Genomic DNA, 27,767 nt, shown 5'->3' on the forward strand with positions numbered 1-27,767 from the left:
CTTTCACAGGTAGAGGAAAAACTCTCTCCAACCGTGTTTTTCCTCTGCACTCACACCACCACCACAATCATCAACACAGAATAAGCCTTCTGTGACCAAATGTGGGGGCTTTCCCCACACACCAGGAAGTGGACACCAGTTGGGTGTCTTCCAATTCAATTCCAATGCTACCTACCTGGAGATAGCTCCATATCCCACAGCTGGTGGGCTCAGTCCCCAAGACTGCCCCCTCCATACCCTTAGACACCAATCACAAGTCCAGTCCTCCAAAACTTCTAACCAACAGACTTCAAGTTACAGTTCCCACAGCCCCCTCTTTGGGTTTGATTAATTTGCTGGAGCAGCTCACAGAACTCAGGGAAGCACTTATTTACATTTACTATTATACTTTATTATAAAGGGCATTACAAAGGACACAGATGAAGAGATGGTATGGGGGAAGGAGCACAGAGCTGCCATGCCCTCGCCATGCACACCATCCTCCAGGAACCCCCATGTGTTCAGCTATCTGAAAGCTCACCAAAGCCAATCCTCTTGGGTTCTTATTGAAGCATTCCTTCCCCCAGTGCATGAGGCAGGACCTTCTCAAGGGAGGGTCTTAAGACCCACAATCAGAAAGGCAGGGGAATGTTTGAAATGCTTGTTTCCTGGTGCCATAAAGAAATAGCACTTGAACATAAATTTAATTTTCTCAGCAAGGCCATTTTTATGCTTTCTGCAGAAAGGGTACACTCGCCAGAAGTTCTGCCATGAGAGTACACCAAACAAAGGAGACAGGGTCATTTATAACCTGATGCATCCACCCTACTGCTGTGTCCAGTTTCCATTGGCTGGAATGGGACCTCACATTCTGTATTTGCCCTGATTGGCTAGCAACTTAGAACTTTTTAAAAGAGGCAAAGGCAGATGAGAACAAAGGAAGGAGGACGTAACTTGTGGAATGCTGAGAAAGGTAAAAACACCTTCAAATAAGGAAGAGGAACAGGCTATGACCTAATGCTTGCTTGGACCAGCATAAGCATGCCAGGGCAAATATTTAGGCTAAATTGTGGGAGCTAAGAACATAAAGTACATTGATTTCTTTATTATGGTTAGCAGATATTTAAGAATGTTAGCACAGGTCTTTGAATAAATTTTGCTTCTAAGAGAAGTTACTATTTATTCCTAATTAGACAGGGAAGAAAGTCTTTGAAGAGAAACCTCTACTTTACTTTTCACAGGAAGATTACAGTCATGCCCTGGGGCAGGTGAAATGAGGGCAGGAGAGAGATTCTGTTTCCCGAGGCCTGCCCTTGGGGCCCAACCCACCCAACATTATAACAAAAGACTGTAACAAGAGCTACGAGAGTTATGAGCCAGGAGCCATGGATGAAAACCAATATATATAAAACTGCCTTTGCAAAAATTGTAAGAGAAAATTCTGACCAAGTCCATCTTGCCTTTAACCTCCAAACTGTCCTTGGTCATTCCTGGGCATAAGTCAGACTAACTTTGGGAGACAATAGCTCTTCCCAAAAATGAAACCACCCTTGTAAAACTAATGAAAGGCTACCAGGTTAGGAAAATCAGAGGGGCCTGAATTCTACTAAAATGTAGGTGCAGTTAAACAATTACCAGCCATTATTCCAGAGGTCCCAAGATCTGCAACTTCCCCAGCTCCTCCTATGTTAATTACTATGTTAATGGTAATTAACATCACTATTGTGGAATCTAAGACAGGCCTTTTGAGATATCTTTTCAGGCTTTTGCATTTCTGACAATCAGATGCCCCCACCCAACCTGTGACTCAAACAGTCCTGTTGCCCCCACCCAGAAGCAGACTCAGTGCATGAGGACCATTTTCCTCATCCCTATGATTGCATTCCCCAACCAGTTGGCAGCACCCATTCCCTAGTCCCCTGCCCACCAAAATATATTTGAAAAACCCCAGCCTCCAAATTTCAGGGAGATTGATGAGTAATAACTCCATGTCCCTCGTGGCATGGCCAGCCTCTCATCAAACTTTTCCTTTACTGCAAAGCCATGGTCTCAGTGGATTGATTTTTTTCTGTGCAGTGGGCAGGAAGAACCGATCAGGTGAATATATATATATATATAAAATAACACAACAGGAATCCCACAGGTACTGAGTTCTTTTTTTTTTTTTTTTTTTTTGAGACAGAGTTTCACTTTTGTCATCCAGGCTGGAGTGCAGTGGTATGATCTCGGCTCACTGCAACCTCTGCCTCCCATGTTCAAGCAATTCTCCTGCCTCAGCCTCCCAAGTAGCTGGGATTACAGGCATGTGCCACCATGCCTGGCTAATTTTGTATTTTTAGTAGGGATGGGGTTTCACCATGTTGGCCAGGCTGGTCTTGAACTCCTGCCCTCAGATGATCTGCCAGTCTCGGCCTCCCAAAATGCTGGGATTACAGGCATGAGCTACCACACCCAGCCAGGGTTCTCAAAGCTCTCTCCCCACACTTCTAGCTTCCCTTTATCCTTTGAAGGTGCTTTGCCCCAACAATTCCCTTGTAAGTCTTATCCTATCGCTGTATCTTCTCTTCAGGGGACACCTGAACTGACAGAACATGTTATATGTTGGTTTGGGACAAAATATGATTTCTAGTTGTCATGCTTACACATAATTTGCTGTCACCATATGAACTGGAGAAAACTCCTTCCCTACACCTTTAAAATGCTTGTCCACTTCCACTTGGAAACTGTGAATGGCACCAATGCCAGGCTAGTGGTTTTAGAAAGTGGCTCTCCAGATCTAAAATGTTTTCGTGGATAAACCCCCTGTGTCCTTGTATTCCCCTACTAGCTTTTTAAACTCTTCTGATTTCCACCAAATAGAAGTTGCATATGGAAATACGCAGTTAGATGGGCCACCTGACTCCAATTGCAGCCCTCAGTCCACCATCTGAAAAAGCTCAGGAGATCTCAGAATTCTCCTAGTCTAAATTGACACTTTTATTATAATTATTTTTTCTTGAGATAGGGTCTCACTCTGTCACCCAGGCTGTTAGATCAATGCTTCAAAACATAGCTTCCTCTGAATCTGCAGTACAAAAGATGTTCTGCTATCTCTATTTCTGATAGCCTCTTCCTATACTGATACTTTCTTTACTAGCATATATAGATTGCTTGCTTTAACAATTCAACCGAATATTTGATAACATCAAATTAATTTAACTCTATCACAGGTTGGGTTTGCAGGCAAGCAGACATTGAGATGGAGGTTATCATACAGGACAATTATTTGGAATGGCTCTTGGCCTCAGTACCTGGGGAAGGTGGAGGAAGTAAACAGGATTGGGCAGAGGGAGTAGACATGTTATGCATTCACAACAAAGGCCTCAGCCAATCCCACAGGAAGCTCTGTATCTGTAAAAGACCTTCAATGTGGTCCCAAGTTGGGAGGGAACACTAGGTTTTATGCTGTCACATTAACTAGTCAATGAATGTGGGCATCCTCCTGCCAAAAGGGCATTGTTCTGACCACTTCTTCATGGAACATCTTCCTGTGTCTCCAAATTGTGGGGAAAAGAAAGAGAGATCAGACTGTTACTGTGTCTATGTAGAAAGAAGTAGACATAAGAGACTCCATTTTGTTCTGTACTAAGAAAAACCGTTCTGCCTTGAGATGCTGTTAATCTGTAACCCTACCCCCAACCCTGTGCTTGCAGAGACATGTGCTATGTTGACTCAAGGTTTAATGGATTTAGGGCTATGCAGGATGTGCTTTGTTAAACAAGTGCCTGAAGGCAGTATGCTTGTTAAAAGTCATCACCACTCTCTAATCTCAAGTACCCAGGGACACAATACACTGCGGAAGGCCACAGGGACCTCTGCCTAGGAAAGCCAGGTATTGTCCAAGTTTTCTCCCCATGTGATAGCATGAGATATGGCCTCGTGGGAAGGGAAAGACCTGACCATCCCCCAGCCCAACACCCATAAACGGTCTGTGCTGAGGAGGATTAGTAAAAGAGGAAGGCCTCTTTGCAGTTAAGATAAGAGGAAGGCACCTGTCTCCTGCTCGTCCCTGGGCAATGGAATGTCTCAGTGTAAAACCCGATTGTATGTTCCATCTACTGAGATAGGAGAAAACCGCCTTAAGGCTGGAGGTGAGATATGCTGGTGGCAATACTGCTCTTTAATGCACCAGATATGTTTATGTATGTGCACATCAAAGCACAGCACCTTTTCTAACCTTGTTTAGGACACAGAGACATTTGTTCACATGTTTTCCTGCTCACCCTCTCCCCACTATTACCTTATTGTCCTGCCACATTCCCCTCTCCAAGATGGTAGAGATAATGATCAATAAATACTGAGGGAACTCAGAGACTGGTGCCGGCACGGGTCCTCCCTATGCTGAGCGCCGGTCCCCTGGGCCCACTTTTCTTTCTCTATACTTTGTCTCTGTGTCTCTTTCTTTTCTCAGCCAGTCTCTTGTCCCACCCGATGAGAAACACCCATACCCAGCTTTAAAATTTCTCCTTTTGTACTCTTTCCCTTTATTTCTCAGACCGGCCAACACTTAGGGAAAATAGAAAAGAACCTACGTGAAATATCGGGCTGAATTTCCCCTGATACAAATCACTTATTCCCTCGCCTCCTTTAAATATTTGCTTAAGTATCATTTCCCTATGAGAGCAACCCTACCCCCTCCATTCCCTACTGGAGTCCCTCCTACTCCACAGGCTTCTCATCACTGGGTTCTGCTCCTCCTGTTTCCTTTCCTATTGCACTTTTCACCTTATAAGTCACTATGTAACTTATAACATAAGTTATAACATAACATATATAACATAACATAACTTGTTATGGTATATTGTATATAATATGTTATACTGTATATAACATAACATAACATAACTTATAGCATAAGTTACATATATGTAACATAGGTTACATAACTTATAACACCTTATAAGTCACTATGTAACTTATAACATTTCCTTTATTATTTATTGTCTGCTTCTCTCAATTCAAATTGAGAATTTGAATTGTAGATAAATTTCTTTGTTCACACATCTAGAAATGCATTTGCAACAGGGCGGGTGCTCAGTTAGTATTTGTTAAAACACACAGGAACCATGGCTTTGCACCTGTTTACTCTCTAAATCTACCCTCAATGATTCCTTTCCCTCCACATTTATGATTGTTCAATGTTATCAGGAAGAGAAATAAATCATAATTTGAAGAAACAAAAATTTAATGGTAGCCACAATTCTAGTAGAACCATTACCTCAACTAAATTTCCTCACATCTCAGAACTCAGGATTCTGTACTTACCTCCCACTGGGACGTATCTTTTCCAGGCATCACAGATAATTTTCTTCTCCAGCTATTTTATGATTCTTTTTGTATAATTTCATTAATCAACATTAACAGCCTTCTAGGAAGCGCTCACTTCACAAATGTTTTTTGGAGGTAATCTCAGTTTTCTATGAAGACTGTCTCTGCACTTCCAGATGAGAGGAAAATCACTCCCAGAAAGAGATGAGACAATGGAATCCCAAGCCTTTATCTCAGCGTTCAGATGACCTCTGTTGACAAATGCACAAGATAATACAACTGCGGCCACTATCCTAGTTGGAAACACAATTTGGTAAGTGGTTATTCTTTTCAGATAAACGTATGGAACTTAGATGAAATATATTTCAGGAAATGCAGTGAGAAACATTATGGGGGGGGAAGTTCTGCTCTCCTGGATTAGAACATCACTGACAGTGGCCAGAGAAAGTTTCCTGAGGGATCAGGGACTGTCATTTTCCACTGGATGCTCAGATTCCAGCTGTAGGGTTTGTGAGTATCCTTCCTCCCTCTTCCATGAGACAGCCTCATCTGAAATCTCCAATTTACCTCCAACGATTAAACACCTAGAACCTCACTATAGTCACACAAGTCTTCACTCAAAACACAAGGGCATGGCAGTAAGATTGCGATCCTTAGCTGTCATCTATGGAGTGATCACTTTTGAGGGGCACTTTTTGAATAAATCATTTCAAAATCATTTCAAAAATTTTCTCAAAAAAAAAAAACCCTGTGATTTAAAAATTTCTTTGACATTCTAAGTATTCTACTAATCTATTTTATTTCTACCCACCATGGAACCCACATTTCCCTCTGCAAAATACAAATTTCTATTGTATTCACCCCTCACCCCTGAACATAAATTTATCCTCCCAAACAAATTTCTGCCCAGATGACATTTTGACGGCTATTTACACATCCCCATCTCAGAGAGCACGTTGTACATAATTTGGCCCTTAATGGAGCCTCTATGAAAAGTCCTTTAATCAGGGGACTAGATGAGTCCTTATTTGTCTCGAATGTCTCTAGTTCCTCCAGGACAGAAGTGATCAGTGACCACAGCCGGTTCAGGAAACACAGGATGTTGCAAATTTGTCTCCGATTCACATGAATTGGGTGGATTCTCACTCCAGATCTATCACCTTCTTATTTGTTAATGAAATATTTGTCTTCAGACATTATGATAGATATCTAATGAGTTTCAGAGGGTTTGAAAATGAACACTTTAGACATGAATAGCCTATATGGTGAACTTACAGAGGCAAAGCGACTGGTCAACAAACAGCTGCTCTACCAAAAAAGCCTGGAGTTACAAAGCAGATGAACATTTTTGCAGAGCTGGAAACTAATTCCAATAAGGCTAAAAACTTGCTACTGCTGGTAGGGAAAATCCTAACTATTGACAGTCAAATGCTTTTGATGCGAGGCTATTTAGGTTGATGTTGATAAGAGAAAATTTCCCTTGTCCCCCTGGCAGGGCGTGCGATGGGGGTGTGGCTCGCTTCTTCAATGTCCCGCTGCTCAAACCTCCAGGGGAGTATACAGACGGGAGGGCTGTGGGGCTCTGACCCCATGGCAGTGTCTAGGGGTGAATGTTTATAGCTGAAGCCCCAGTGGGCGTGTTACAGGATGCTCTTTTAGTTTAGCTGTCCGCAGGCGGCTTATGTTAGTCAATTCAATTAGATCCCTGCCTTATCGCAAGGACAGAGGGCTTTCATATCCCGGGGTTCCCGTCTTGGTGTACCAGAAGAATCAGATCACACATGGGCTTGGAGGATGACTGCAGGGTTTTGAGTGGAAGTAGCTCTCAACAGTTGGGGGAGCCAGAAGGGAAATGGTTTTCCCCTGGAATCGGGCTGCTCCGCAGCACCGGCTCTCCTTGGACTTCGCCAGCCAAACTCCACGTCCTTCTGGTGGGTGGCCTGCCCGGGTGCCAGCGTCTGTCATGTCTTCTTCCGCCAACATGTTCCTCTGGATGTCCAGCGGCTTGTGTGTCTGCTTGCTAGGGTCTCACAGTATTTATAGGGACAGGATGGGGGCGAGAACAGGATGGGGGCGTGGCAGGCCAGGGTGGTCTTGGGAAACGCAACATCTGGGCAGGAAAACAAAAATGCCTGCCCTCACCTCGGTCAGTTGGCACAGGGCCAGGGGTGGAGCCCTACCAGGGACCACACCCTCCTGTACCCAGCACTTCCCTTCCCCCCTTCCATATCATTTAAAGGGACCCCGCCCTTCCCTCCCCAGCACTCCCCTTCCCCACCTCCTTATCAATGTCATCACCCTGGACTGACTCCAGGAATCACTGTAACGTGGGCTTAATAAGAACAGAGCTCGGCTGGCCGCGGTGGCTCACCCTGTCATCCCAGCACTTTGGGAGGCTGAGGCGGGTGGATCGCTTGAGCCCAGGAGTTCGACACTAGCCTGGGCAAGATGGCAAAACCCCATCTCTACAAAAAATATACAAAAATTAGCCAGGTGTAGTGGCGCGCCCCTGTAGTCTCAGCTACTCTGGAGGCCGAGGTGGGAGAATCACTTGAACCTGGGAGGCAGAGGTTACAGTAAGCCGAGATAGCGCCACTGCATTCCAGTCTGAGCGACAGAGGGAGACCCTGTCTCAAAACAAAACAAAAACAAAACAAACAAAAAGCGGAGCTGACAGTCAAGGTGAATTTCACGTTTGCCTGTATTCAGTTTTAGCATTACATAAACCAAAAGAAGAATGCCATAAAGGCTACAGGCAGCTAATACAGAGAGGTATTACTGGCAAAGGAACCAGAAAGAGTAAATATCTCCTAAACGTATGATGGGACAGAAAGATAAACGCCTTTTACATATAGTTAATATCTGTTTGATTAGCCTTATTTACATTCTCCTTTTAAAAGGTCTTACATTTAGCATCTTAGATAGAACCCACAAAATTTAAATATTTAATAGAAACTTAAAATTCCTGTATCAGAGGACAGAAATATATCTTTCTCACACGTGATTTATTAGTCTAATTGCCACTATTAATCCTATTAATATTCTGTTAAATAATAGCATTTCTGTAGCGAAAAGCAAACAGTACGGAAAGATAATTTCAAACACCTAGTTTTCATATTTTTGTGTTAAAGTAATAACATATTTTGGTATAGATTATCATTTTTTGTTTGTTTTTGTTTTTGCTTTTTCTGACCTGGTGTGTTAATGCCCTGGGTTGGCCCGCTAAGAAGCTGGCCACCTACTTCGGGCCTCAGGTGTCAGATGCCCCAGCTTGGAGGTCTATGGCTCCCAGCTCCTCGAGCGCCTGCGACTGCGCACTCTCAGCCGTACGGGAGAGCCCAGAAGTCTCCGGGCGCCGGTGGGCGGCCTTGTGGACTGCGCCGCGCATGCTTGGCGGTGTGACGGCTCAGGACTGCATTTCCCAGAGGCTGCAGCTATCCGGCCAATGTAGCCTGAAACTACATTTCTCAGCGGCCACTGGAACGACCTCAATCTCTGCCTCTTCGCCAGTTCATTGTGGTCGTTGACCCGGCAGCGAGCTTTGGAGTTCAGCGAGGGAGAAGTCAGCGCCCGGCTCCGAGGTTGGAGCAGCCCCGCCGGGCAACTTGAATTTCTGCAAACGAACACAGCACCGGGAGCTCTGCAGACCTGGGTCGGCGCGGAACCCGGACTGAGACATGCGTGAGCGTTGGGTGGACCGGGCGAGGATCCCGGGCCGGCGAGTGCGGGAGCGGCAGGGCAGGGAGGGTGCGTCGGCCGGGGCCGGTGTGCATCCGCGAAGACTGGGTGCATGGCCTCCATGCGAACCTGAGCTATTAATATTTGTTACTATTTTGGATAAAATCACTGTAATTGATTTATGTAAAGGAGCAAAAGACTCTTCAACTCTCAGTTTAAAAAGGAAACGATAGATATGATACCTTTTGCATGCAGCGGGAAGAAATGGGATTGCCAGGAAGCCTCTTCTTGTTTGGAAAAAACTGTATAAAGTATTTACACCTTTTAAAGATGAGAGCAATGTCATCTGAAAATTATCAGTGCAGGGAAAAGGACTTCAAAGGATCTGTTGTGCAGATTACTTAACTAATGACAAAATTATGTAAGAAAGGAGAGCAAGATGACAGCTGTAAACATTTCCATCAATCTCCATATTGCACAGAAATAGGACCCAGCTTTTTCTTAAGGTTCTTCAATTTTGCATTATCCCACAGCAGTAGCTTTCTCTCTCTAGCTGCTAGGGGACAGAGGAAATTGAAATGTCAGAGAATCTTTTCTGTTGGTTTTTTATTTGTTTGTTTTTAAAGAAGAGTTGCTCTTAGTTTTTTAGTTAGAATTAAAAGAAAGCGTGCCAGAGAAACTTACGTTTTAAGTAAAAAGTGGAAACAGGTCGGGTGCCATGGCTCATGCCTGTAATCCCAGCACTTTGGGAAGCTGAGGTGGGTGGATTGCCTGAGCTCGGGAGTTCGAGACCAGCAACATGGCAACATGGTGAAACCCCGTCTCTACTAAAAATATAAAAATTAGCCAGGCGTGGTGGCGTGCGCTTGTAGTCACAGCTACTTGAGAGGCGGAGGTGGGAGAAGTGCTTGAAGCTGGGAGGCGGCGGAGGTTGCAGTGAGTGGAGATGGCACCACCGCAATCCAGCCTGGGCAACAGAGCGAGATCCCATCTCTAAAAAAAAAAAAAAAAAAAAATAGATACTTAAATTAAGTGGAAACAAGTGTTTAATTAAAATGAAATAAAGGATGTATAATGTTTATGTAATAACTCCAATGCAGTAGTGCCCCCTTAATCGGCAGTTTCACTTTCTTCACTTTGTTACCCTCAGTCAACCATGATCTGAAAATAGGTGATTTTGGTACAATAAGATATTTTGAGAGAGAGGGGCCATGTTCACATAACTTTTATTACAGTATGTTGTTATAGTTGTTCTATTTTATTATTAGTTATTGCTATTACTCAATTATGGTGGCCGGGTGCGGTAGCTCACGCCTGTAATCCCAGCACTTTGGGAGACTGAGATGGGTGGATCACTTGAGGTCAGGAGTTCAAGACCAGCCTGGCCAACATGGTGAAACCCTGTCTCTAGTAAAAATACAAAAATTAGCCAGGCGTGGTGGTGGGCACCTGTAATCCCAGCTACTTGGGAGACTCCCAGGAGGTGGAGGTTGCAGTGAGCCAAGATCACACCACTGCACTCCAGCCTGGGCAACAGAGTGAGACCCTGTCTCAAACAAACAAACAAACAGAAAAGTGAAAATCTCTTATGGTGCCTAATTTATAAATTAAACTTAATCATAGGTGTGTATGTATAAGAAAAAACATAGTATATATGGGGTTCCGTCAGACATCTACTGAGGATCATAGAGTGTATCTCCCCCCTGTGGATAAGAGGGAGCTACCATAATAAGAGCTAACTCGGCTGCGCGCGGTGGCTCACGCCTGTGATCCCAGCACTTTGGGAGGCTGAGGCGGGCGGATCACGAAGTCAGGAGATGGAGACCATCCTGGCCAACATGGTGAAATTCCGTCTCTACTAAAAATACAAAACTTAGCTGGGTGTGACTATGCGCCTGTAGTCCTAGCTACTCGGGAGGGAGGCAGAGGCAGGAGAATCACTTGAATCTGGGTGGCGTAGGTTGCCGTGAGCCAAGATGGCGCCACTGCACTCACTCCAGCCTGGGTGACAGGGCGAGACTCCGTCTCAAAAAACAAAACAAAACAAAACAAAAGAGCTAACTCATGTTAAGCAAGTATTCTATTAACTTTTGGGGTGGGTTTTCTTATTCTTCAGGACAACCACATGTTGGAGCTGATACTCCTATTACTATTTTAGTGATGAGAAAACTGAGCCATATTAGTAACTGCCTGATCATTTTCTCCTATGTTCTCTACCTCCCGTGTCTTGACCAACCTCAGATTTATACTTCCACCATTACAGAAGCTCTGGATTGGGTGATGTGGACTCTTTCTTAGGCTCAGAACGTGGGAATGGAGTGAGGAGAATCTGTTCAAGAGAAGACTGTGCAACCCAATTTGAGACCTAGATCAACATTCCCAAAATGGGGGCCTGGTGGGAAAGCTTGTGTCTGATTCTGCCTTCCTTAAGAAGTGCCACACCTCTGCAATCAACTCTGTACAGCTTAGTTCACTGGGGCTTGAATTCCACTGTTCTCCAAATTTTGTTTGAGGGTGTTTGTAGCACAGTTTGGAAGCTGAAATGAATGGACAGGAAGGTTTATTAATGTATGTCATTGAGAACACTAAAGCCTCCTTTTCCTCTCTCTGGATTTTCTAGCGTTTGAACTTCTCAGATAGAGGAACCCCAGTGAAGACTGATCAGTTCTTACAGTTCTCAAAGCATGGCCCATGTAAGTTGGTGTTTCTTCTTGAAATATTGGGATTTTTATATTACGTGGCTATTTTCCTTAATTGACCTGAAGCATTCTTCATCAGAATGTACCATCTAATTGCCTACTTGATTCCTTCTGTTTGGCGGAATGATGTCAAAGTATCATTTCCTCCTTACGAGGTCCTCATTTCTAATCGGTGTTCATGAATTCATTGAGCAAGTTCCTAAGCAGGTAAATAGTAAGTCTTAGCTGAAAGGCTGTGATAGAGCAGTGAAGGATTGAAGTCCCGTGGCAGAAGTATTTGAGCTTCCTACATCCATCTGTGGTTTGATGAGTTTGATCTGTTGGCTTCATCTGGCCACACATCAGAAGATTTGAAGTTTTCCACAGAGCTGATAAGATGGAATTTTGTATTGATTGGTCTCAATATGATGAGATAACATGCTCTATGAGGCTTTTAAGATTGATTGGGGATGTGATTATGATGTGAAACATTGATATCATGGTTCTTCTTGGGATGCCTGAGAGTGATACTAAGGTCAATTTTGTTATGGAATGGGACCTGCCAGACTTGGACAACATGCATTTGGTTCTGAGTGATTTTCACCCTAATCCACTAACTCAAGAACAGCCAAATGGCCAGGTGCAGTGGCTCACACCTGTAAACCCAGGACCTTGGGAGCCCCAGGTGGGAGGATCACTTGAGCCCAGGAGTTCAAGACCAGCCTGGGCAGCATAGCAAGACCCTGTATCTACCAAAAAAAAAATTTTTTAATTAGCCAGGCATGGGGGCACATGCCTGTAGTCCTAACTACTTGGGACCCTCAGACAGAAGGACACTTTGAGCCCAGGAGTTCAAGGTTGCAGTGAGCTATGGTCATAGCACTGCACTACAGACTGGGCAACACAGTGAGACTGTGTCTCAAAAAAAAAATTTAAAAAAACAGCAGCCAAAGTATGAAGTGAAGGATCTTGTATGACACTATCAGCATATGGTTATCAGTAGTAGATGAACAGATTACCAGAACTGGGGAAAACTGAGGCATTTGTTCCAGTCTTCGTTTATAAGTATAAAATCATTACTTTTTTTTTTCTTTTTTTCTTTTTGAGACTGAGTCTCGCTCTGTTACCCAGGCTAGAGTACAGTGGCACAATTTTGACTCACTGCAACCTCCACCTTCTGGATTCAAGTGATTCTGCTGCCTCAGCTTCCCAAGTAGCTGGGATTACAGGCACATGCCACAACGCCCAGCTAATTTTTGTATTTTTAGTAGAGATGAGTTTCACCGCATAGGCCAGGCTGGTCTCGAACTCCTGACCTCGTGTGATCCACCCACCTCAGCCTCGCAAAGTTACTAACCTTTAATACAGATCCACAAGATAACTTTTATGTCACTTTGGAAAAAAGTGTTTATTAATATAAGGAAAAACACTTATGATTGACATAATGAACTTGAAGCTTGAGGAGTTATTCAACAAATTTGTGTCATGGCTATTTTCTAAGACAGATTTTATTCTACAGTTGGAGAAAGAAATCATAGCTATTTTCTTCTTAAAGGGAAAGTAATATAGAGACTAATTGTTTTTGAGAATTTGTTTCATTGGATACCCAGCAGGCCATATCTTTGTATATACTCTTTTACTTAACAGGGAAACTAGGATTCTTTTATCCATTTCACCACAAATCTGGAGTATTATGATAATCCTACAATATATAGGAGATTTTGTCCATAGCAGCAGGATTCTTCCAGAACATGCAGATACCATGCTCATCCACTTGCCACATCATAAGCTTCCAGCCTATGTGATTGTTATGTTATTGCTCCCTTACTACACTGAAATGTTTTATTCCCTCTCCTTTCACCTTGAAAACATTTTCTTTTATTTTTACCAGAAATATGTGGGTTTGCAGTATCAGGGATCAGTGACATTTGAGGATGTGGCCATAGCCTTCTCCCAGCAGGAGTGGGAGAGTCTGGACTCTTCCCAGAGGGGCTTGTACAGAGATGTGATGTTGGAGAACTACAGGAACTTGGTGTCAATGGGTAAGTGTACTTCTCTCAAATAATGGAGAATCTGCTCCCTGTTATACTTTCTCCATTGCAGATTTTAGGGCTAGCTTAAGAACTGAACACGATTTCTTCTTGTTGCCAGAGAAATGATTTGAGCTTTGTTAGGTTGGAAATGATCCAGTGGCAGGATTAGAATTCTGGATTGTCTATTGCAAAACATTGACAAAAGAGGCCAGGTTTTCTATTATGTTTTTGCTCTAAATTGCTCTAAATGCTCTGTGAAAATCTGACCCACCTTGCAGGCAAAACAGCTAGACAAAGGGTCTTGATTTGTTCTATCTGAAGACCTATACAACTTATATGCCGGCGGATTGGATAAACAAATCATTTAAAACTGAAGTTACCTCATTTTATTTCATATAAAATAATCTGATTTTGTGGTTAAAATTCATCATCTCTGAACTTTGCATTTAAGAGTAAATGCAAATTAAATCTATATCCTATAGGTATAGATGTCTAAGCAGACTTTGTTTTTGTCTTAGCAAAGTAACAATAATAATGTTATTAACACACAGCGTGCTTACTGTGTGCTGGTTCACTGTTCTCTGCTCTTTATACTAATATACGTTTGTATTAACTGATTTTTAACCTTACAAGCACTCTATGGGTGCTAACCATTTCAGGTGAGAATGCTAAATAAAGCACAGTGTGTTTAAGCGAGTTACGCAAGATCACACAGCCCATAGGTGACGGTAGCAGAAACTTGAACCCAGGCACTTAGGTTCCACAATCCGCATTCTCAATCACAATGTCATACTTTCTTTCTTTTTTTTTTTTTTTGAGACATAGTCTCACTCTGTTGCCCAGGCTGGAGTGCAGTGTAATGATCTCAGCTCAGCGCAACCTCCACCTCCCAGGTTCAAGCGATTCTCCTGCCTCAGCCTCCCTAGTAGCTGGGATTATAAGCGTACACCACCGCACCCAGCTAATTTTTGTATTTTTGGTAGAAACAGGGTTTCACCATGTTGACCAGGCTGGTCTCGAACTCCTGACCTCAAGTAATCTGCCCACCTGGCCTCCAAAAGTGCTGGGATTACAAGCATGAGCCACCGGGCCTGGTTTTTTATCAAGACACAAAGAATAAATGAGTATACACTTATCTATATTTATACTAGTTAGATAGATAGATAGGTAGATAGATAGATTTCATTTAAAATAAAACCTTTCGGCTGGGTGTGGTGGTTCATGCCTGTAATCCCAGCACTTTGGGAGGACAAGGTGGGCGGATCACGAGGTCAAGAGATCGAGACCATCCTGGCCAACATGGTGACATCCGTCTCTACTAAAAATACAAAAATTAGCTGGGCGTGGTGGCACATGCCTATAGTCCCAGCAACTCGGGAGGTTGAGGTGGGAGAATTGCTTGAACCCGGGAGGCGGAGGTTGCAGTGAGCTGAGATCGCACACTGCACTGCAGCCTGGCGACAGAGTGAGACTCTGTCTCTACATAAATAAAACCGTTCTCTACCTGTCTGGAATTATGAATCCCCTTGCCCTTCTCGTGTCTGAGATATAAAGGTCAATATCGTTTGACCTTTCATTTATGGCAAATTTAACCAAAGCTGGAAGTATTTTTGAACTCATATTTTATTTCTTTTCTACATTCTTATCTCATAAGCAGGACATTCCCTTTCTAAACCACATGTGATCGCCTTATTGGAACAATGGAAAGAGCCTGAAGTGACAGTGAGGAAAGATGGAAGAAGATGGTGCACAGGTGAGTAAGAGCATGGCAGGTAGGGAGGCCATTGTTGCTGGAAACGGCCCAGCTGTCACGGAGGAAGTGCATCTCTGCAATGTTTGGAGGTTTCCCTTCAAAGCCCTAGGGCCTGGGTAGAAAAAGGCTGAGACTTGGGTAAGAAATAAATATCTCACCAGCCTCTCCAAAGGAACTTCATCTTTATCTATTTTAACACTCACTCACCTCTTGTTTCCCTCTCATTTTATTACGGACTTAGTCACTTTCCCAGTGCATTATTCCATCTGTGTATTGAATTTCACTGCTTTCACCTCCTCTTTTACATTTAGATTTATTCATATATTCTTAGACAGTAATAGTTGAACAGAGACAGGAAAAGTGAGGGTTCAGGCCGTGTAATTATGTAAGACATGCCAAGCAGAGGGAATAGCAGATGTGGATGCTTTGGGTGGGAATGAGTTTTGTGTGCTTCAGGAGCAGTAAGTAGGCTCAGGCAGAATTAATGGGAGGAGTAAGAAGAAAAAAGCTAGAGTGCTAGCAGGAATTTGAATTTGTTTGTTTTGTTTTGTTTTTGAGTGAGACAGTCTTCTTTTGTCACCTAGGCTGGCATACAGTGGTGCAATCATAGCTCACTGCAGCCTCGAACTCCTGGGCTCAAGCCATTTTCCTGCCTCAGCCTCCTGAGTAGCTGGGACTACAGGCACACACCACCACACCTGGCTAATTTTTTTAATCTTCAGTAGAGACAATGTCTCACTATGTGGCTCAGGCTGGTCTTGAACTCCTGGGCTCAAGTGATCCTCCTGCCTTGGCCTCCCAAAGTACTGAGATTACAGGCATGAGCCATCGTGCCTGGCCAGGAATTTGGATTATTTTCTAATATAACTAGAAACTATGACCTAATTTACATTTTTCCAATTTTTGAATTTTAGAAAATTCTAATAAATAGGAAACAGATACCAGAAAAACCACATTAAAATGTACAGCTTGACGAGTTATTATGAGGCAGATACCTTCGTAACCATCACTCTGGTCAAAAGATAAAACATTTTTACGGGGGCTGGGGGACAACAAGAGGGAGAGCATTAGGACAAATACATAATGAACGCAGTGCTTAAAACCTAGATGACGGATTGATGGGTGCAGCAAACAACCGTGGCACATGTATACCTATGTAACAGACCTGCACATTCTACACACATATCCCAGAACTTAAAGTAAAATAAAAAATTTAAAAAACAGGCCGGGCGCGGTGGCTCACGCCTGTAATCCCAGCACTTTGGGAGGCCGAGGTGGGTGGATCAGGAGGTCAGGAGATCGAGACCATCCTGGCTAACATGGTGAAACCCCGTCTCTACTAAAAAAAATACAAAAAATTAGCCAGGTGTGGTGGCGGGCGCCTGTGGTCCCACCTACTCGGGAGGCTGAGGCAGGAGAATGGTGTGAACCTGGGAGGCAGAGCTTGCAGTGAGCCAAGATTGTGCCACTGCACTCCAGCCTGGGAGACAGAGCGAGACTCCGTCTAAAAAAAAAAAAATTTTTTTAAAACAGTTTTTATAAAATAACGTCAGGCTTACAGAAAAGTTGGAAAGTTGTACTAAGAATTTTCATATACCCTTCAACCCAGATTCTCCAAATGAAGAGAGAAAACTCTTCCACCTTCCCTTAAGGCTTTCATGCCCTGTACCTAATCACAGTTACCTTTCTCCCTCCCTGATTAATCACCTCTAGCCACTTCAGACTTTGCCAGGCATCCCATATTCTCACTCCCAGTCTTACCTGCTCTTCTCAAATCAGCCTGCTATGCTTATGGACACCTGGTTATTTTGAGGTTCTCAGGTCTGTCAGACACCCCACATTGTCCCTCTCTGCCTTTTCCTGCACAGATGCCTAGACCACACAAGTCTTAGCTGTAGTATTTTGTCTTTGTCTCCTAGAATTTTGCCACTTTGAGGGTACCTCTTCATGTAGTTTTGTTGTATATGTTGTCTGTATTTTTTTTTTTTTTTACAGTTTTGCTATCCTGTTTGCTCTGTTTTTATGGGGGTATTTGTTTAAATTCAAAAACAATGCTACCACTTCCACCATTGTGGTAGTCCGTTTTCACGCTGCTGATAAAACATACCCAAGACTGGGTAATTTATAAAGAAAAAGAGGTTTAATGGACTCACAGTTCCATGTGGCTGAGGAGGCCTCACAATCATGACGGAAGGTAAAAGGCACGTCTTACATGGCAGCAGACAAGAGAGAATGAGGGCCAAGTGACAGGGGTTTCCCCTTAGAAAGCCAACAGATCTCATGAGACTTATTCACTACCGTGAGAACAGTATGGGGGAAACTGCCCCCATGATTCAATTATCTCCCACCAAGTCCCTCCCACAACACGTGGGAATTATGGGAGCTACAATTCAAGATGAGATTTGGGTGGGGACACAACCAAACCCTATCAACCATCATCCTAGTTTATGTTTTTAGATAATTACTCCAGGTATTTGTAGTGGGTAGTCTGAATGGGGGCAAGAGCAGTGCAAGCTGGGGGTCTGAGTGGTTTTGATTAGGGTGTTAATGGTGGACAGTGGTGAGAAGGCAGAGTGTTCATCATACATTTTAATGTAAAACCCACAACATGTTGGTGGATTGTAAATGGATATGGAGGCAAAGAGGGAAATCAAGAAGGATCAACAGGTTTGGACTTGAGCAGCCGAATGGGGGTACAGTCACGTGAGATGGTAAAGAGGGAAGGGCAAGTTGCAGGGCAGATCTAAAGGTGTCTGCTTTCCATATGTTAAGTTGGAGATGACTCCTACTCATCCAAGCAAAGATGCCAAGTGGGCTGTAGAATATGCAAGTCTGGAGCTCAGGGAGAGTTTAGGCTTACACATGAGAACTTGGGATGCAGCTGTGCTTGGTGGCTCATGCCTGGAATCCCAACACTTTGGGAGGCCAAGTTGGGAGGATCACTTGAGCCCAGGAGTTTGAGACCAGCCTGGGCAACATAGGGATATCCCATCTCTATATAAAATGTACAAATTAGCTATGCATGGTGGTACATACCTTTAGTCCCAGCTACTTGGGAGACTGAGGCAGGAGGATGGCTTGAGCCCAGGAAGTCAAGGCTGCAGTGAGCTATGATCGCACCACTGCACTCTAGCCTGGGCAACAGAGAAAACCCCTGTCTCAAAAAATAAAATAAAATTGGGATTCATTGGCATTTGGCTGCTATTTAAAGCCATGGCACTGGCTGAGGTCCCTTGAGAGTCAGTGCAGGTAGTGACTATTTTTTTGTTTTTGTTTTTGTTCCTGTTTTTGTTTGAGATGGAGTTTCACTCTTGTTGCCCAGGCTGGGGTGCAGTGGTGCGATCTCAGCTCACTGCAACCTCTGCCTCCCCGGTTAAAGTGATTCTCCTGCCTCAGCCTCCTGAGTAGCTGGGATTATAGGCACCTGCCACCATGCCTGACTAATTTTTTATATTTTTAGTAGAGATGGGGTTTCATCATGTTGGCCAGGCCGGTTTCGAACTCCTGACCCTAGGTGATCCACCTGCCTCGGCCTCCCAAAGTGCAGGGATTACAGGCGTGAGCTACTGCACCCGGCCAGTCGTGACTACTCTTAACATTTAGAGGTCTTCTAGAGGAGGCTGCAAAAGAGACTGCCTCTTTTAAGGTAGAATTAAAACCAGAAAGTGGTGCCACCAAAGACAAATGAAGAAAGTGTTTCAAGATAGAAGAGTAGGCCAGACACAGTGGCTTATTCCTATAATCCCAACACTTTGGGAAGACAAGGCAGGGGGAATCACTTCAAGCCAGGAGTTCGAGACCAGCCTGGGCAACATAGCAGGACCCCCCCCCCCCCATCTCTACAAAAAGTTTAAAAATTAGCCAGGCATAGAGTCATGCCCCTGTAGTCCTAGCTACTCATGAGGCTGATGCAGGAAAACTGCTTGAACCTAGGAGTTCGAGGCTGCAGTGAGTCTGCACTCCAGCCTGGGTGACAGAGCAAGACCCCATCTCTTAAAAAGAAAAAAAAATAGAAGAATGATCACCTGAAAAGTGAACTAAGCTAAGCAGTGATGAGAATTGACCACAATATATATATATTTTTTCAAGACGGAGTCCCACTCTGTCACCCAGGCTAGAGTGCGGTGGTGCAATCTCGGCTCACTGCAACCTCTGCCTCCAAAATACAAATGATTCTCCTGCCTCAGCCTCTTGAGTAGCTGGGACTACAGGTGCCTGCCACCATGCCTGGCTAATTTTTGTATTTTTAGTAGAGGTGGGGTTTCATCATGTTGTCCAGGTTAGTCTCAAACTTCTGACTTCAGGTGATCCGCCCACCTCGGCCTCCCAAAGTGCTGGGATTACAGGTGTGAGCCATGGCGCCCAGTCTGACCACAATATTTAGCCTTGCTAAAGGAGGAAATTTTCAGGGGCACCTAGGGGTGAAAGCCTGACTGGTCTGGTAAAAACAGAATGGGAGGCAAGGCAGTGCCAAGAATGAGCACAGCAGTCCTCTTGAGGCATTTGGTTCTGAAGAGATTTAAAAAAATAATAATAAAAAAATAAAAATAAGGTCACATTCTGAAGTACCAGGTGGACAGGAGTTTGGGGGACACTGTTCAAACCAATACACCTTGTATCCTATCAGTCTCTTTATATTACTTTGAGGATTTTCCTTTTTGTTTTTTTATAATACCTCTTAATATCTAGAAGTATTATACCATTCTTAAAAGTCTGGATTTGGGAACTTTTTTTGCATTTTGCCAACTGAGTTAAAAACTCCATAATAATCTTCACCTAGATTCACTAGTTCTTAATAATTTACCACTTTGCTCTATATCTGTATATATAAAAATTTTTTGCTGTACCATTTAAGTTGTGCAATTGCAAGACTTTATTCCTAAATACTCCAGAAGGTACTAAGAATTAAGGATATGATTCTTGATAGTCAAACACACGAAAACCCATTTCACCTGCAGTGCCCACTGGAGGTTCATCTTAGGCTCAACTGCACATTCAGACTAAGACTGCCAGTGGTTGTCTTGGCTCTATCTGTTTAGAAAATGCCATAGCAGGAACCCCAGCTTGCCAGCAGGGCAGCCTCACCTGTTTTGTCAGGCTGCATCCTTACAGTAGTTCACGCAGGATACACTCGCATAGCCCTCCAAAAGTAAGCTGCAGAGAGACGAGACACACACCAGGTGAGTTGGCGAGCTGCCATGACTTAAAGAAGATACAAGCATTTCACAGAACTCAGTACCCATAGCAATTCCACAGGCATGGTTTCCAGGGTCCCCACAGAAGACATGCCATTTAAAAGAGATTCTACATTTAGGGAAGCTCAGAGTATGGAGTTCCCATCAGGTACTTAGAGTTCCACTCAGTCCACATGCAACTTACCTATCAGTGTCTTGTCTCCCCTCCCCTCCCCTCCCCTCCCTCCGCTCCCCTCTCTCTTCTCTTTTCTTTCAGATGGAGTCTTGCTCTGTCGCCCAGGCTGGAGTGCAGTTGCGCAATCTCAGCTCGCTGCAACCTCCGCCTCCCAGGTTCAAGCAATTCTCCTGCCTTAGCCTCCGGAGTAGCTGGGATTACAGGCATGCACCACCACACTGGATAATTTTGTATTTTTAGTAGAGACGGGATTTCACCATGTTGGCCAGGCTGGTCTTGAACTCCTGACCTGGTGATCCACCCGCCTTGGCCTCCCAAAGTGCTAGGATTACAGGCGTGAGCCACCGTGCCCGGCCTAACTTTTGTATCTTTAGTAGAGATGGGGTTTCACCATGTTGGCCAGGCTGGTCTCAAATTCCTGACCTCAATTGATCCACCCTCCTTGGCTTCCCAAAGGGCTGGGATTACAGGTGTAAGCCACCATGCCCAGCCTAAAAGCTAATTTTTTTAAAAAAAGACATGCAGGTGATATGTCCAGACTTTTTTCCAGCTTTCAAAGGTGTGCAGGTTTTCGAGCAACACAGTAAGGATACGGAAGGATGGCACAGCGTTGATTTATTTCACTACTGCATCATCTTTCTAGGCAATGCCATCATTCATCCACTTTCTTATTTAGCCTTTCTTTTTTCACATGCTTGGGCATAATTGACAAATAATGATGAAATAACTCTTAGGATGATGAGACAGAAAAATGTTCCCAGGAAACTTATTCTTACACATGATTCTTACTGGAAAAAATAAGATTACTGTCTCGTAGTAGATTGTAGTTTTATAAAAAGGTGTAGTAGAGCCCTAATTGTAAAATTGAATGAAATTTAGTATACTTTGAAAATAAGTAAGTTTTCTCTTTGTTCTTTTGAAGGCCTTTAAGAAAGACTAAATTAAGTCATGAAATACTAATTCTTACAAACAGTTAGAATTGCTTGAAAAAGAAACTCAAAAACTAAAAATTGACCCCATGGGCCCTGATAGAATATTGAAGGTTAAGACAGGTTCGGGGAGGTATGCTGGTCTCAGTTTTCTTTTTTTTTTTTTTTTTTGAGACGGAGTCTGGCTCTGTCGCCCAGGCTGGAGTGCAGTGGCGCAATCTCAGCTCACTGCAAGCTCCGCCTCCCGGATTCACGCCATTCTCCTGCCTCAGCCTCCCGAGTAGCTGGGACTACAGGCGCCCGCCACCACGCCCGGCTAATTTTTTGTATTTTTAGTAGAGACAGGGTTTCACCATGTTAGCCAGGATGGTCTCGATCTCCTGACCTCATGATCCGCCCGCCTCGGCCTCCCAAAGTGCTGGGATTACAGGCGTGAGCCACCGCGCCCGGCCTCAGTTTTCTTTAACACAGAGTTAGGGGATTTCGTTGATTTCTGTTCTCAGTGTCCCCTGTCTCCTTTTTGGTCATGCTTCAGCCTTATCTGAAGATAGGCCATTATCTTCTTGGGACCATGATTATCCAAATGTACACAACTATGTCATTTCAACCTCCAAAAGTTTTTTTTCTATTCTTTTATTTCAAATATCATTTGGAACTGGGCACGGTGGCACACACCTGTAATCCCAGCACCTTGGGAGGTCGAGACAGGCAGATCACCTGAGGTTAGGAGTTCGACACCAGCCTGGCCAACATGGTGAAACCCTGTCTTTACTAAAAATACAAAAATTAGCTGGGTGTGGTGGTGCACATCTGTAATCCCAGCTACTCAGGAGGCTGAGGCAGGAGAATCACTTGAACCCAAGAGGCAGAGGTTGCAGTGAGCTGTGATCGTACCACGGCACTCCTGCCTGGGCAACAGAGTGAGACTCCGTCTCAAAAAAAAAAAAAAATAGAATATCATTTGGATTGTTTGACAAGAAAATGGTTGCCCAATAGCATTTATGACTCTAGGCATTTGAACTCTAGAGTATAGACAAATCCTAAGAGAATAGTTACGATCAGAATTTATAGTTCAGTTCTAGGCCAGGATCAAAGACTTGTACCCAGATGCAACCACATGAACAGATCCCATCCCTAATCCAAAGAGCCCACAGAACCAGATATGGAAGAATTATCCCAATTATCTAATTTCCTGATTTCTTATGTCTTTCCTAAATCATTTTAGAGTTTTTAAAGATTTCAGAGGTCTTTAGAGATGTGAGTACAACATTCTTCTCATAAGAATAATATTTCTTGCTTGAAAGGCACGGTACTTTTTCTAAACAATGTATTTTGAACCAGTTGCCTATCCAGTTTCATGGACATGAATTTGTGTCTTTGTGACATTGTCCAGATCTGTTATCAGGATTACAATGCTAATACGGTTCTCCCCATTTTGAGTGTCCTCTTGTGTAGCGTGACATTAAAAGGCTTGGAGGTAGAAGGAAACAGTCCAAAGTTCTGTTTCAGTGGTGACTGAAGTTTTGTTTTGTTTTGTTTTGTTTTGAGATGGAGTCTCACTCTGTTGCCCAGGCTGGAGTGCAGTGGCGCGATCTTGGCTTACTGCAGCCTCCGCCTCCCAGGTTCAAGTGATTCTCCTGCCTCAGCCTCCCAAGTAGCTGGGATTACAGGTGCCCGCCACCATGCCCAGCTAATTTTTCTATTTTTAGTAGAGACAGGGTTTTGCCATGTTGGCCAGGCTGGTCTTGAACTCCTGACCTCATGATCTGCCCACTGGTTTCCCAAAGTGCTGGGATTACAGGCGTGAGCCACTGCACCCAGCCTGACTGAAGTTTTTTGACACAAACTCAGGTCCAGTTTCTCTCCTCTTTGAATTAAGTTATCTAAAGGTCTCTTTTTCTGACAAGGGGGATGAATGGGCCACAATGATCCTAGGAGATAACAGGAACCATCCTAAAGAAAGGTATTGAGTTCAGTGAGTTAACATATCTAATCCAGTTTTGCAGTTGGTTTTTGTGTACAAACCCAGTGCTTCAGTGGCCACCCCAGTGATCTCGTCCTATGGGCTTATCAAATAATATGGTAATATTTTAAAAGGTGGTAAACAGTTTTGTCTCAATATATCAAAGGAGGCAATGTGTATCTTATCAGCAGACATCTAATGTCTGGCTGTGCTCCTCATTAAAAGACTGTCTACTAGATTACAGTGATAATGGTCCAACCCCACATTATTGAGTATGTTTCTCCTTGTGACTAAACAATAATCTGTGTGATCTTAGTTTATTCTCAAGGAGTATACGTTTATTCAGTTTAGCAGTATATCTTGTCATGGTTTTAACAACAAATGATAATTCTCATTGGAATTATAAAATATCATTCTTTGTATGGAGATATTTTATTACTATTATTTCTTTTGTATAGGAGGCTGGACTCATTGGCTCACACTTGTAATCCCAGCACTTTGGGAGGGTGAAGTGGGAGGATGACTTGAGCCTAGGAATTGGAGACCAGCCTGGGCAATGTGGCAAGACCCCATCTCTATAAAAATTACAAAAAAATTAGCTGGGCATGGTGGCACACACCTGTAGTCCCAGCTACCCAGGAGGCTGTGGTGGGAGGGAATCACCTGAGCCTGGGACGTTGAGGCTGCATTGAGCTGTGGTTGTGCCACTGCACTCCAGCCTGGGCAAGAGTGAGATCCTATCTCAAAAAAAAAAAAAGAAAAGAAAAAAAGAAAAAGAAAACCAGTAGGAAACCAAAGAATGAAGTGCTAGAAAATAAAGACATGGACGTCCTTAGACAAAGTTAGCAGTTTACCATATTCCTGATAAAGTGACATTTTATTTTAAACATGGATAGGATAAGAAAGCTCCAGTCTACAAACAAAACATGCCAGAAGATTTTTAGGCGATGATGCCTCCTGCACATGGAACCAAAAGGTGAGAAAATTTGTAAGAACGTCAAGGTGCTAAAAGGGGGAAATTAGGTCAGTATGGGACAGAGGGAGTTGTGTCTTGATATGAGGTCTGAGAGGTGAGCAGGGACAATATTATCTGTGGAAAGATACATGGATTTTAATGTAAGCACCACAAGAAACCCCTAGAAGGAACAATAAAATATGGATTATAAAAATTTCATCTGCATCAGAAACATTTGTTAGAAAGGTTGACAGTATTGATGCCCAGGAACTTCCCCTATATCTGATTCAGAGGGCCGGGATGCTGCTTGAACATCCATTTTTCAACAGGCTCTCCAAAGATTATTATCCACACCTAAATGAAAACTGTTTCACTAATCACCAACCTTACTGTTTTACATAAACACTTGTTAATCTCTGCATTCCTTTTTTTTTTTTTGAATTTCATAATGGTGTTTTAATATTACTGAGCTATTTATTTCTAGTTGGTGTTATTTTCAGTTTTTTCTTCCCTAGAATTTTTTTTCATATAGAAAAATAAGATATTTTTAAAATTTTCTTTCAGATTTGCGGTTGGAAGATGATACAATCGGCTGTAAAGAAATGCCCACCTCTGAAAACTGTCCATCTTTTGCTCTACATCAGAAAATAAGTAGACAGAAACCACGTGAATGTCGGGAATATGGAAAGACTCTTTGTCAAGACTCAAAGCCTGTTCAACATGAAAGAATACGTAGTAGTGAAAAACCCAACAGATGTAAAGAATGTGGGAAGAACTTTAGTAATGGACATCAACTCACCATACATCAGAGATCGCATGTTGGTGAGAAACCCTATAAATGTGAGAAATGTGGGAAGGCCTTTATCAGTGGCTCAGCCTTTGTTAAGCATGGGAGAATTCACACTGGTGAGAAGCCACTCAAATGTAAGCAATGTGGAAAGACTATTAGCAGTAGCTATCAACTTACAGTACATAAGAGTATTCAAACTGGGAAGAAACCGTATGAGCGCGGGGAATGTGGGAAAGCTTTTCTAGTATATGGAAAGCTTACCCGGCATCAGAATACTCACACTGGTGAAAAACCCTTTGGGTGTGAGGAGTGTGGGAAGGCCTTCAGTACCTTTTCATACCTGGTTCAACATCAGCGAATTCATACCGGTGAAAAACCCTACGAATGCAAAGAATGTGGGAAGGCCTTTAGCACTAGCTCACCCCTTGCTAAGCATCAGAGAATTCATACTGGCGAGAAACCCTATGAATGTAAGGAGTGTGGGAAGTCCTTCACTGTGTATGGACAGCTTACTCGACATCAGAGTATTCATACTGGTGAGAAACCTTTTGAATGTAAGGAATGTGGAAAGGCCTTTAGACTTAGTTCCTTCCTTCATGCACATCAGCGAATTCACGCAGGGATAAAGCCCTATGGATGCAAGGAATGTGGGAAAACCTTCAGTCGTGCCTCATATCTTGTTCAACATGGAAGACTTCACACTGGCGAGAAGCCCTATGAATGTAAGGAGTGTGGCAAGGCCTTTAGTACTGGCTCATACCTTGTTCAGCATCAGAGGATCCATACTGGGGAGAAACCCTATGAATGTAAGGAATGTGGCAAAGCCTTTATTAGTCGCCATCAGCTTACCATACATCAAAGGGTTCATACTGGAGAGAAACCCTATGAGTGTAAGGAATGTGGCAAGGCCTTCAGAGTGCACGTACATCTCACACAGCATCGGAAAATTCACACTGATGTAAAGCCCTATGAATGTAACGAATGTGGAAAGACTTTTAGTCGCGTCTCGTACCTTGTACAACATGGCAGAATCCATACTGGTAAGAAGCCCTATGAGTGTAAGGAGTGTGGCAAGGCCTTCAGTTCTGGCTCATACCTTGTTCAGCATCAAAGAATTCATACTGGGGAAAAACCCTATGAATGTAACAAATGTGGGAAAGCCTTTACTGTTTATGGACAACTTATTGGACATCAGAGTGTTCACACTGGTGAGAAACCTTTTGAATGTAAGGAATGCGGGAAGGCCTTTAGACTTAATTCATTCCTTACTGAACATCAGCGGGCACACACTGGTGAGAAACCCTTTAAATGTAAAAAATGTGGGAAGACCTTTAGATACAGTTCAGCCCTTAAAGTGCATCTGAGAAAACATATGAGTGTTATACCCTAAGAGTCTGAGGAGTGTGGGAAGTGCTTCGTGTGTGGCTCAAACATTGTTGAACATCAGGGAATTTATGCTGGTAGGAAACTTTCAAATGTGAAGAATATTGGCAGGTCTGTTCTCATCTTTCTTATAAGATAATTCATAATATAATTCAGAAAACATAAGAATCTTCATTTGTCATTTCTAGGTTTGTAATACCAATGTTTATACTGGTGGACCATTCAGAAAAAGTGGGAAACATTATTACTTAATGGTTACAGCACTGACAGCATGAAATTTTATATGATGTATTTATTCTAATGTGATCGTATGAACAAATGAATAAAAAACCTTGTACCTCCTAAACCACTGTTGAACTTCAAATAATTCATTATTTTTTAAAACCAGTTAACAATGTAATGAAAGCCTTTAGCCATGGCACTCTGGCACATCATAGTATATCTAGAGACATGTGTGATTTACATTTACAGGTATCTGTAAGGTAGGAGATTCCTAGAGTTTTTACTCTGAAGTGCACAGCTCTTAGGCAATGGCCCAATAGTTTGCAATAAATGTGAAGATGAGGCCATTTGTTGACCAGATCATCCAGTGCTAAGATGACTGCCTGAAGTTTGGCCAATTGTGTTGACTGTTGGGGACATCCTGTCTAAGATGCAAAGTAGCAAGATTCCACTAATTTAAAAAACAACACACAAAAAATCAGTATTTGTGATGGTTGGCAGTGTCGTTCATACAGTCTGCAAACTGCTATTGCTGTTTACTTGGTTAATCCCAAGGGTCTCCCCAGGTAGCCAACTGGTCTAGGAGAGGGGGTGACTTCCTCCAGTACCATGGCATGTGGCAAGAGACTGAGGACAAAGGAGACCACCTCTCCTGTAGATGGAATACGCCAGAGGGCCCAGATTTGGCTCTATCCTGTATTAAGGAGGCCTGGGTAGCCATGCCAAG

General features: G+C 43.3%; 1 protein-coding gene across 6 annotated transcripts; it reads left to right on the forward strand.

The window, feature by feature from the left end:
• The first annotated feature begins 8,684 nt into the window (after nucleotides 1-8,684).
• Nucleotides 8,685-27,164, forward strand: ZNF30 (zinc finger protein 30). Of its 6 annotated transcripts, none has more exons than XM_004060488.5 (5): nucleotides 8,685-8,967; nucleotides 11,585-11,657; nucleotides 13,534-13,684; nucleotides 15,333-15,428; nucleotides 25,210-27,164. In XM_004060488.5, the coding sequence occupies exons 2-5, from the start codon at nucleotides 11,649-11,651 to the stop codon at nucleotides 26,823-26,825; spliced, it is 1,872 nt and encodes a 623-aa protein (XP_004060536.4). In that variant the 5' UTR covers nucleotides 8,685-8,967; nucleotides 11,585-11,648; the 3' UTR covers nucleotides 26,826-27,164. The 6 variants fall into 6 exon arrangements, with proteins under 6 accessions (XP_004060536.4, XP_018871996.3, XP_063557292.1 ...); XM_019016451.4 differs by having other exon boundaries at nucleotides 8,703-8,967; nucleotides 15,330-15,428; XM_063701222.1 differs by lacking the exon at nucleotides 8,685-8,967 and having other exon boundaries at nucleotides 10,206-11,657; nucleotides 15,330-15,428.
• Nucleotides 27,165-27,767: the final 603 nt, after the last annotated feature.

Source organism: Gorilla gorilla, chromosome 20, assembly GCF_029281585.2.
Source record: "Gorilla gorilla gorilla isolate KB3781 chromosome 20, NHGRI_mGorGor1-v2.1_pri, whole genome shotgun sequence".
NCBI classification, from domain to species: domain Eukaryota; kingdom Metazoa; phylum Chordata; class Mammalia; order Primates; family Hominidae; genus Gorilla; species Gorilla gorilla.